We start from the raw sequence: 12055 nt of genomic DNA on the forward strand, positions 1-12055 counted from the left end.
AAAAGAAATTGATTAATTTTTTTTATAATTCTTTTTTTTTAAATTATTATTAATAATAACGTTTGTATAGACATTTTCAGGGGCGGACTAGCCATCTGTATAATTTCCCCGCAAGTGAGACGATAATGACACTCCCGCGAGAGTGCGGACCCCCCGTCGACAGGGGGTCGCCAGTCTCTGGCACTGTTATTTTGGGGGTCGCGGGCTGAAAAGTTTGGGAACCCCTGTGTCAGATGAGAAAAAACACAATATGACACAGAGGGATGGAAACTCAAAAGCACTAACAGGTCTCTTGTCGGCACATTTCTCCACCAGACTGAAGAACTTCTCTGTGGAGCCGTGGTAACCGTTCTGCTCGTACAGCTCCTCCACCGTGGTCAGCAGCTCGTACACAATGGCCTTCAACTCCGCACTGCCGATTGTCTGTGAAGACACATGGGATGGGCCGGTTGGTGAACAAATAACTGCTATATATATATATGTGTGTGTGTGTGTGTGTGTGTGTGTGTGTGTGTGTGTCAATTTATTACATTACCTTATATGCTAAAACCAAATGCTTCTAAAAGCATTGTCTAACACTACTGTACCATTTCTTCATATGTGCTGTTTTCTCTGTTTACTCTAATGAGGGTTATTATTCTCAAGCGCTTCAAGGCCACAGAGCTGATTTGGCAGACTATGTTGAAACTACTCCTCTTCACATTAAAGTTTGAACTTCCATATTCTGATAACCGTTACACTTTATACAGCTCAAGGACACAGGTGTCTAATAACAATATGAGACATCCGTGTGAAAGCAGATTTCTGAGGCGTTCTGCCGTGCTACACAAAAACTCTGTCTTCCCGCCCTATCTTGTATATAAGCTTTGCTATTCTGTGACTATTGCGCACACTCCTGCAGACTACCCTATACTCTGTGAGACCTGTGCCTTCGAGGCGCCTCGAATAAAGAACCAGAAAGACAACTCTGTTTGTTTCACCAGTTTATTGATTGATCATTCTAATTGTATATCTCCACAGTATTGACTAGGTCTAAGATATAACTGTGTGTGTGTGTGTGTGTGTGTGTGTGTGTGTGTGTGTGTGTGTGTGTGTGTGTGTGTGTGTGTGTGTGTGTGTGTGTGTGTGTGTGTGTGTGTGTGTGTGTGTGTGTGTGTGTGTGTGTGTGTGTGTGTGTGTGTACCTGGATCTGCTGCAGCAGCCGCTCTATGATGCCCAGCAGGATGTCCCATGTGACCACCTGCAGCTCTTTGCCGTACTTCTTGATCAGTCTGGTGATGGAGAGGACGATTTCATAGGACACCACCTCATTAGCACTCGACATGGCCTGAGTGACAGATACAGAGAAACAGTTAACACAACTGATCCATCACATTATCAGGGATTTTACTTCTATTTGAAGAATCCTCAGAACTAGCTACAACTGATACAGTCACACAAGGTACTACTACTATACACACATGTCTATAGTATGACATAAACTAAAAACACATAGGAAGATCCAGCATATGCAAAAATTGTGTATTTGGCATTGAAGCATAAATATAAATATTCATATTTCTTGGCAAAAAGTGATAGATGTTTGGCAAGAAAAGAGATTTGGAAATGTGGCATTTTTCATTTACAGTGTTAGAAGAGACATAAGTAGTTAAATAATCTGTAATTCTGTCCAAAGGACATTCATCTGCAACAATTTAGTTTGTTTCATATTTTAAGAAAAAAAAGACCAAACTAAACTAACAAAATGTATTCACTTTGAGTTCAGGAAAATCTTGAATTTTCTCAGTTTTGTGACATTTGTAGACCAAATGATTAAACAAATATTATTCAATTATTAAGAAATGAAAACCATAGGGATGAGATAATATAGATAATATCTTGTAGAACAAAACAGTTTTCCCTGACACTTTTGCCACGTACAGTATGCATTATTCTTGTTTTCATGTAATATAAGCAATAAGATCAGCACATGCCTAATGGGGCCGATAGCATGCACTGTATGATGTTACCTTGTAGAAAGATGGCAGAACGAGTGTAGGAGTGTTTTTCAGGGCGGGGAGTCTGTGTGCGCCCCACAGTGCCATCCCAACAAAGAACACGGCTCCTCTCAACAACGGGGCGTCCTCCATGTACACTCTGAGGGAGGGTGCAGGAAGTTAAAAGGGACACAAAAAGCAGGAAAATAACATTCCCATAATGCACCATAAATTCAGAAATACATTCAAACTAATACCTCTCCTCCATTATCCGGCACATGGTGTAGATTGCACTGTGGCCGAGGTGAGTCCCCAACACCTTCCTCATCAACTGCAGGTGCACAATCACAGGCCGTTATGAATAATGCGCATTGCATCAGACAAAAGAGAAAGTGTGTGTATACATGTGTGTGTGTTTGCTCTCTCACCTTCCAGCAGGATTCACAGAACTCCTTAACGTTGACAGTGCGACACAGTGTGATGATGAAGACAGTTAGAGAGTCTGAGGGCAGGCAGTTGTAACACACCACTGCATCCAGTACTTGTAGTGCCACCTAGACACAGCATACACAGACCACACACATACAAACACACACAAGTAAAACAAAACAAACTGTAAACAACTCTGAGCCTCATTCATTTATGAGTATGGTCAAGCTAGATTGTGCTGTTAATACGTTTTGATTGTGTTAGAGCACAGTACATAACAAACACCTTACACCAGACTGCCAATTGGATGATTTGGTACTTCCATGTTCCATGTATTATATGTAGTTGTCCTGCTTTTACATACAAACCACTACATGTGAAATGTTCAGGAATACCTCCTCAGCATTAATCAGCACTATCTGTTGTCTGCTGGCTATCATTGATTAAAGACATGCATGGTAACACACCTCTCAGCTAATCTCTAAGAGATTTCACATCAAAACCTTTAGATAACTGGAGATGTAACTGTGTCACTGCAGTTCAACCACTCAGTCCCACAAACAAGCACTACCATTATTAGGGAATTAGAAACCAACTTGATTAAATAAGATTTCTATCTAGCGTGACTCACACAAATAACGTTTTTTGTGGTGATGAGTAAAGCCAACTGCGACCACACAATTTAAATGTATAAACATTTTTGATCAATCATCGTTTATTCCATGATTAAATCAGTATGTCTCCCAATGCTAAAAATAATGGATATCAACCCTTTTCTACCTACCTGATTTGCTGTTTATAATTTGGACCAACCATTGTTCATATTTTGGGATATTGTCTTTGCTGTAACATTCTAACAAGCCGTTGTAACAAAGAATGAATTTGAACAAACACCCACCTCAATATCTGTAGAAGATGTAGTTCTATTGCACAGGAGACAGATTTTCCTACACAGCACAAGCAAACAAATGCATGTTAATACATTAATTTGATTGAAAACAGAAATGTGTTTATGTGTCTGGATCTCTGACTTACTGGACCATGACGGAGACGTTTTGGTCCAGGTAGCAGCTGTTGAACTTCACCAGATTTACAAGAACATGGAGAAAATCGGAGGTAAGACCTATGTCCATCCACAGGAGGACAAAGCGTGCTGGAGACAGGAGAGAACAGAGCGAGAGCAGGACATATTATGGAATATTACAGGTGAATAAGGTGTGTAACAGCCCAGTCATGCCTCAACAAATAATAATTGCAAACATGACTACAAAGATGATTCAAATGGAATCTAAATATTTAATCCAGAATCTTCATACTAACAATTCAATTCAGAACAAAGAGGATCATGCTGGTGAACCAGACAACAATGAGTGTAGGGCTTTACTCAGGAGGAAAAACACACTGTGTGCCTGTGCTTATAAAGGCAGAGTGGTAAATGATGGGATGAATGCAGAGTGTGTACAAGATTATAGAGTTATTTTGTATCTGAAAACGTTACTCAACCAATTGCAATAATGTAAACAAAAAAAAGCAACCTTATCAATTCTCAGTGACTTCAATAACAGCAAGTTGAAGTTATAAACTAAAATGAAAATGTTGCCTTCTCCATTTATTAAAATAAGTAGGGTTATTCTCTCGAAACTTATGTTATTTGCAGGAAAAAAACTGAAATTTGCAAAGTTTTCAATTTGTCTAAGTTGTCAATTGTTTCACAATTTCAGATGTTAAGAATCTCCACCCTTACATGAACACATTTTCATCCCGCTTAGTCCCTCGTTTTCCCCCCATTGAAGTGCTTTAAAAAATGTCCAGGGAGTTCTACCTATATCTTCTTCCAGATAAGTGATGTCTTTCCCGTTCTCGGTTAAGGCCTTGAAGACTTCCAGCCTATCAGAGAGGTCCTCGCTGGATGGTTGGTAGTCTCTGATCACGTTGAAAAAGAATGCTCTCAGAGGGCCAAGCCGCTCGCCCTTCACATATACAGGGAACCGATCATTAGGAAAAGTCAGGAACTAGATTCAAATTTCATATTTGTGTGTGTTTATCCTGTCTATGTACCTGTCCCTGTATAATGGCCCTCAGCAGCTGCAGGACCGCATGTCTGGCCTCCAGTGGCTGCTCTGGAGTGAGCATGTCCTCCACAGCTTTCCATACAGCCTCCACAGCATGCTAAAAAAAAAAACACATGAAAACACAGAGTTACACACAGAAGATGACATGTTGTGTTGTATCCAAAAATGTCAAACCAGGAGCAGACTCACATCCTCAAATTTCTTTGTTTTGGCGAGCTCACAGACATGGTTCATCATGCGGACGCGGGTGCTCAGACCGCAGTCTGGTTGGAGCTCCTGAAATACATCACAGGAGGAAAGGAATGAGGAAAGGTGTGATGCAAAACATGTACAAAACAAAGAGCATGCTACGTTTTATTGTGTGTGAACAGATCTGCAGTCTTCTGGTCTCTCCTGCACACCTTGATGATGTCCGTCGTGATGATGAACTCTGACGGTCGGGCGTCACTCTGTTTGCTGGGCGGCCGCGCGGTTCCCAGCCCAAAGATCCCCTTCACCTTGTCCTTGAGACTCTCTTTGCTCGGTTGTTTATTCATGGCCCAACCAGAAGGGGCGGTCCACCGCACAGGCTGGGACTGAGAGCTGCCTGGAGAAAGAGCAGCACACATTTAGATGAAAACGTTTTTATCAATGTGGATTATTACAGTGCAAAACCCAATAGACCAGATAAAGAGCCACACTTCCTCTGAATTGACTTGATGTAGCATAATAGCAATAAGATGGATGGTCACATTCAAAGCCAAAGCAATTATTACATCTTTTAAGATGCTACCACTACATCACAATAAAATATGACCTGTAACTAGATTCAAACATCAGCAAGGAACATGACAATGGGTGAGCATTATGAAGTTAATCTACAGGGTTCATACACTTTTTCACCAATGATTTTCAACGACTTTTTAATGGCTTCTCCAGGACCTTTACCTAATTTTCCATGACCAAAGAAATTACTCTTTCTCAGCGGTACCACTGAAAATGGTTTATTTTAACGTGGAACAGGAAAATAAGGTCTGCATATGAAACATGTTGTGCCTATCTAAAACAAATCAAATAGTAGGCTTACTAGCTTCTACAGGCTAAAGCAACTCAAATCTCTCACCAGCAAAATACCTCGTCAGTTAAATGCCATTTTACGTTTCATAACTATACGATTCAGTATTTATTATCTTTATAGTATTACTATTTCGGCGAATAGATCAAATATAAATTATGTTTGATGCAACTTTAGTTACATTTCCATGACTTTTCAAAAATATTGTTTCCCATAGCTTTTCCAGGGCCTGGAATTAGCATTTTGACATTTCCATGACTTTTCCAGGTTTTTAATGACCGTAAGAACCCTGAATTTAGTGCTAATGACTTCACACTGAGGCCCATACTCAAAGAAACTAACCTTCTGTTGACTTATTGCAGCAAAGTCTCTGCACATTTAATTGTTTGACAGCAACACGAGTTCACATGTAACACTATGCCCACATCTGCTTATGATTTGCTCACTGTTGGTGACAATCACATTCTCTTCTTTTTATTTTATTTTATAAATCCTTGATATTTGGAAGCATAATTTGGATGTTATCAAAGTCATATTCTTATTATTGATGAAATTAGGTTTCTATGTGATTAATATTGGCAGTGTTGCCCCATTTGAACCTTTTCTCTCCTTCTAAGCCAGTCTGAAGTTGTATAGATGTATCCGAGAGTTTAGCTGAGGTCATCAGACACCCAGATCTGGACACATTCTCTCATGATCTATCTAACATGCAGATGCCAAACTAAACAATGGACACATTCATTAAATATTTGGCGTTTGGGGTGCGAAGTAGCCTCTCTGATGTTCTCCAAGGAAAGGTTAATGCATCCAGGTGTATTGGTTTTATTTGTATAATGTTGGCAGAGACAATATTCAGATGGGGTGATACACTGTGGGGAAAAAGGCATATTCAGAGTTTCTCAAAGTGTATTTATTACAGTTACTTAGACGGTTGTTTGTGTGTTTCCTTATGTTGGTTTATATAAGAGGCTGAAGCACAAAGCATGTTCTGTTGAGGCAAAGGATCAAAGACACCCTGTACCTCTGTGTGAATGTTTTGCCCTGGAGTGTACATGTATAGGCAATATACATTAAGCATTCTCATTTAAGGGTTGCACAATATGATTGTAGTTCCAGTAACCCAAAATTCGATTCACAGGTAGCAAATAAGTTTGACTCGGACAAAATACGTCTCAGGTTATTTTGTTTGACTCTTTACTTAAACAAAAAGGTATCAAATACAAACACATATTTTCTCAGGTCAAAAAACTATGTTGCTCTGGGCTTCTTTCTCCTTCTCACACACACCCAATCACCAGCAGCTGCCGTCGGCAATAACGTCTGTAATCACAAACAGCTGCGGTCGTCTATGCCACACGGCTGGTTCAAATAAATGATATGATAGCACTAAGAACAAAGGATTATAATATTCAAATATATCAAACTATACATTTTAACATATGGCTCCTACATTTATACTAAAAACCAGTGTTTGAACTGAAGTGAAGTAACAATGAATGTAAGTGTATGCTGGTGATTAAAAGGTGTTACATCAGATTATATTACTTTCAGTAAAAATCCTACATGAGGAAAATAACTTTTGATCTATTGCTGATTCCCTTCTTAATTTTGATTTCTTTAAAGAACATTCTATAAAAGTTGACAATAATCAGGGTTGAATACTAAAAGATGTACATGATGTAATGCATTTTGAACAGGGTAACTAGCTAAGTGGTCTAAAGTAACCTTTCCAACAATGACTGTGGTGGCAACAACAAACTTTTTACATTTAAGCTGCATGGCTAAATCTAGATACCACTGGAGTAGTAGTTTTTGTATGTAACTATGGTGGGAGCAGAGGCTTCTGTTACGCAGCAGTGAAGTTTGGAGCCTGTAAATGAGTAAACCAGGGGGGCAGGTTTGGAGAATATCTGCTGTCATGTGGACTTGACAGAGGGGAGGGGAGGTGAGCAGACAGACAACCACTGTTCTGTTTCACTTCAACAACAACAACCACATCAGTGAAAAATAACCTCCATCCAGAACAAATAATATATTTAACCACTTAGCGAAAACATGGTATAATCAGGAGAAATGCACAATGGCGCTACTGAACCGTTAGCTCTGCTTTTACATTCCCTGTCATGAGCTAGCATTCCTGTGAGGCATTCAAGGTCTCGTTGCTTAGAAAACATCTCCCCCTCCTCTCACCTTAATGCAGAGGAGTCTCTCTTGGCTTCATAAGGCCGCAGCTTCGTCCATATGCAGCCAACAGAGCCGTATGTGTCTCTGCATTGATAAAACTTGCAATTGCTGCTGGAAGCTTGTTCTCGTCCAGCCTCAGTCCTCCTCCACTTCCCAACCGGATGACACACTACGCTGTGACAGGGGCACTTCCTACAAAAACACGTTAGTTACTCTCGCTGCTGGGAAATGTAGTTCCAAGCAAGATAAACACAAACTATGCTAAAGCTATTTTTGTTAGCCTTGTTTTGAGTTTTGTATAATTTGAAAACTACCGGACAAAATAGCAGGACGCAGCTCTATTTACCCAGTGGCTGCATAAGAAAGACGTTAAATAGCTGCCAGTGACGAGACACATGTTTCTTAAACTAAAACGGTTAACGAGTAGCTAGCTAAACATGCTAACGATGCTGAAGTTGGTTCCTCATTGGAGCCAGAAGCTGCACTGTCGCAAGGCTGCCTGCCAGTGGAGCTACATAATAGGTTTAGATTAAGTAAAAGGACTTAAAAAGGAATTTCATTGAAAAAGAAACCTCATGAATACAATGTATTGGAGAGAAACACACATTTTAGATTCTAATAAACAGATATCAAAAGAAACCCTATTTTATTTACCTTTAACTGATTGGTAGGACTGAATGGCTTAATCAATGAAATGTCATGTCATACTCCTGATCTCTGCTTAATGCTGACGATTTTTAAGCGCATTTTTTTTAATTAAGTTACACAGGTGCATAGTTGCCAGGCATAGAGCCAAACACTTAAAGTCATGATTTTTAGTACACTAAATAAAACAACATAACTTGGTGAGAGATATGTGTAATGCTGTTCTAAATAAAACGTTTTTGTATTTAAATTAACAACTTTTATTATTAATACAATTATTTTGTCTTTCTTTCATTTATTTACCGGGATTGTTTTTTTTCTGGTAAACTCGTGACCAGAATCTACGAATGAGCAACCAACTTCAAGATCAACTAAATGCCTCAGGTCCGCTGGAAAACGAGGTTCTGTTATGTAGTCCGGACTTTAACTATGACCTCTCCTTATTTCATGCAGAGCAGACCTGTTATCACTCGGAGCGGTGATCAAAATGCAGCCTCTCTCAGGTCCAAACTCAACACCAGACGTAGGAATCAGGGTCCAGGTTCCTCTTTGGAGGTGAAGGTAGAGCCGGAGGAGGCGAGGATCTCGGAGCAAAGACCCTCCTCGGCCCCCTTATCCACGGGTAATGTTGACGTTAGTCCACACAGAAAAGTTTGAACTCATTCAGAAATTCACCACAGTTCTTCTAGCTAGCTCCAAATACAGTTGTTAATGAGCAAAAGTTGGAGAAGTTGCAGATGTTGTTTTTACTTGTTAATCTGTTTACTTCTGCATCTGAACATTGGTTGACACAGCAGAGGCAAGTCAACCTCACCTACATACTTGTTCCCATGTGGTATGTTTTCTTTCTGTATTTCTGTGCTGGGTCAGATATTCTAAATCCTCTCTGCCCTGTGCTCATTCTGGTGCTTGCCATCCAAAAACAGAAACAGACGCCTTGCCGTTGTCTTCACACAGCCGCAGGAGGAAACAGCTCAAAGTGGAATATGATGAAGATGAAGGTGTACCACCGGTGAAGACAGAACACTGGGAACCTCCCGACTGGAAGAAACAATTGGGATACATCCGTGAGATGAGGAGCAGCCGGGATGCACCTGTAGATAACATGGGGGCAGAGAAAAGCTACGACTCAGACGCTACTGCTCATGTAGGTGTGGGTTTCTTTTTTCTCACATATTTCTAAGGTTCAGAAGCACTCATCTTGTTCCCTCTGTTGTCTTCTCAGGTCAGACGTTTCCAGGTGTTGGTTTCACTCATGCTGTCCAGTCAGACCAAGGACCAGGTGACCGCAGCAGCCATGAAGAGGCTCCGAGCTCACGGCTGCACTGCAGAAAGTATTCTTAATACTGATGATGAAGCACTGGGGAAACTCATCTACCCTGTCGGCTTCTGGAGGGTAATACAGAACTCAGTACTGTCTTACAGGAGCCACACTTCCTCCTTTTCACCCTGCATCTCTGATTAGTTGAATTGCTTTCATACCCACCCCTTCTAGACTAAGGTGAAGTATCTGAAGCTGACATCGGCCATTCTGCAGAAAGAGTTTGGAGGGGACATCCCAGACAGCCTGCAGGGGCTGGTCCGCCTAACAGGAGTCGGACCTAAGATGGCTCATCTGGCTATGGACATCGCATGGGACCAGGTGTCCGGCATCGGTGGGGGGGGACACTCTTTCTTGATGCATGCACTTGCAAATCTGTGTGAATTCACATAGCTGGAAACTGAGGTTGATCAAGTTATAACAAATGTTTTAAATATAGTAAATTACCCAACACTGAATCAAATAGATGAAATCAGCTCCACCCTTCAACTACAGCAGTACATTTTAATTACACATAATTGTATCAGTAATATTTATGTAATACAGAATAATACTAAAACACCACAAAAGGGGTATTTTGTTCAGCACCTTTGATACTAAAAGTACTTTTCACCGATGACACTTACATGGCTTTTCACAAGTAAGGTTTTGAATGCAGACATTTTACATTCTTTTTACAGTCTTAAGTAAAGGATCTGAATGCTTTTCCACCACTGCTTTTTCCAATAGAAATGCAAATCAGTTTATGTGTGTGTGTGCCTAAATATACAGTTTTGTTTTGTTTAGGCGTGGACACACACGTGCATCGTATCTCTAATAGGCTGGGCTGGCTGAAGAAACCGACCAAGAGCCCGGAGCAAACGCGCAAGGCCCTGGAGGAGTGGTTACCAAGGTAACAGCATGATTACTTCACTGCTGACCTGTACAACCTGATTAACACGGACCAACAGATCCATAAAGTCACCCAGACTGACCACATACTGTATAATGTATTTATATATACCATCCATACTTATCCAGAACATTTTATGTTGTGTATTCTTTGTGATATATGTCTCTATACTGTAGATATAGTATAGATTTGCTATTTTATTTTGATTATTTTTGTACTTTAATCCACCTTGCCGGAACACCCTGATGCTGTAACAAAAATAATTTCCCAATTTGGGATGAATGAATGATCAATCAATCTATCCCTCTATCCTTTTCCCTGTTAATTGATGGGCACCCTTCACTGTATGTTGTGCCTGTTTGTAAAAATCAATAAGTGAGCAGTTCAAAGTAACGTGTGATGTTCCTCTCTGCGGCAGGGAGCTGTGGAGTGAGATCAACTGGCTGCTGGTGGGTTTCGGGCAGCAGGTGTGCCTCCCCGTCAGGCCTCTCTGCTCCGTGTGTCTGAACCAGCACAGCTGTCCCTCCGCCCACAAGATCTCTCCTACAAAAAGGCCTAAAGCTGCTTCCCCCTGCTCCCCTGATCCAACCTCTGCCTCCACAGTAAAGACTGAACCTGGACAAGAATCAGATGTTAAACATGAGAGGTTAAAGAAGGAGCCACTGCCCACACCTGTTTCCCCAAACGCACCGAAACGGAAGATAAAAACCTAAATATTTATTTATTTATTTGATTTTTGGTTAAATATTGATTTAGTCTTGTCTGAGCTGTGACCAAATATTGGACCAGAAAGATCAAACTTAAACACAGACACACTGAGAACATTGATGTGGATATCAGAATGTACGAGTTTAATATGACACTACAACTACTTCAAAGAGATAAACAATTTTTCTACTGCTGGTGCTACTTTATTATTATAAAAAATAAATAAATGATGTACTGAAATCATGTTCAAAGTTTGTCCTTCTATTTTTTCTAATATGCCCAACAAAATGTAATTCAAATAAATACTGTAGAGATGTCATGGACTTTAAAAAGAAGATATAAATAAACACTTATTTGGAATCATTCTTCACTGCAAGTTATAGGGATAGTTTAGCAGGAATATCATCAGGTGTGTGTTGGATGTCTGCCATGCTTCACAGGGACATAGAACCAAGCCATTGTTAATGATAATAGTTACACCCCTGTTTGTCTCGCTATATGACAAACTTTCATCTGTGAAAATGATCCTTACAGATAATGAAACACTGTCACATAGACAATGTTCATGTTTGTGACAGGATTCAATGATAAGTCATTCATTCATTCACGCCTTAAATATAGATCTGATGTTTTTGTTAATAGCACATCCGCAGTGTTAAGGTGTGAAAGAAAGACGTGGAAAGTAAGAACATTTACTCAGTATAATTCAGAGGTCCTCATACTTGAATTTATTATGCGTCATATTTCTACTTTAGTAAATTTCCTAGATAAACA

The 12055-nt window shown here is 40.2% G+C and overlaps 2 protein-coding genes across 6 annotated transcripts in view; one reads left to right on the forward strand and one right to left on the reverse strand.

Moving 5' to 3' along the window:
- tsc2 (TSC complex subunit 2) overlaps positions 1-8949 on the reverse strand; it is a 29034-nt gene extending 20085 nt beyond the window's left edge. For 2 of the 4 annotated variants that reach the window (XM_079688120.1, XM_079688119.1), the window contains exons 1-13: positions 8821-8949; positions 7722-7907; positions 4879-5063; positions 4667-4753; positions 4464-4574; positions 4228-4375; positions 3441-3558; positions 3304-3352; positions 2405-2530; positions 2234-2307; positions 2010-2136; positions 1184-1327; positions 286-423 (exon numbers count right to left, since the gene is read on the reverse strand). In XM_079688120.1, the coding sequence (XP_079544246.1) occupies positions 286-423; positions 1184-1327; positions 2010-2136; positions 2234-2307; positions 2405-2530; positions 3304-3352; positions 3441-3558; positions 4228-4375; positions 4464-4574; positions 4667-4753; positions 4879-5013 (1257 nt within the window). In that variant the 5' untranslated portion in view covers positions 5014-5063; positions 7722-7907; positions 8821-8949. The remainder of the gene's footprint in view (positions 1-285; positions 424-1183; positions 1328-2009; positions 2137-2233; positions 2308-2404; positions 2531-3303; positions 3353-3440; positions 3559-4227; positions 4376-4463; positions 4575-4666; positions 4754-4878; positions 5064-7721; positions 7908-8820) is intronic. The other 2 variants (XM_079688121.1, XM_079688122.1) reach the window with 2 other exon arrangements.
- On the forward strand, positions 8690-11524 carry nthl1 (nth-like DNA glycosylase 1). Of its 2 annotated transcripts, none has more exons than XM_079688158.1 (6): positions 8690-8997; positions 9257-9507; positions 9586-9756; positions 9856-10015; positions 10468-10573; positions 10992-11524. In XM_079688158.1, exons 1-6 carry the CDS (start codon positions 8736-8738, stop codon positions 11284-11286), a joined length of 1245 nt encoding a protein of 414 aa, XP_079544284.1. In that variant the 5' UTR covers positions 8690-8735; the 3' UTR covers positions 11287-11524. The 2 variants fall into 2 exon arrangements, with proteins under 2 accessions (XP_079544284.1, XP_079544283.1); XM_079688157.1 differs by having other exon boundaries at positions 8693-8982; positions 9287-9507.
- Positions 11525-12055: the final 531 nt, after the last annotated feature.

This window comes from Notothenia rossii (assembly GCF_949606895.1).
Source record: "Notothenia rossii genome assembly, chromosome: 1".
NCBI lineage: Eukaryota > Metazoa > Chordata > Actinopteri > Perciformes > Nototheniidae > Notothenia > Notothenia rossii.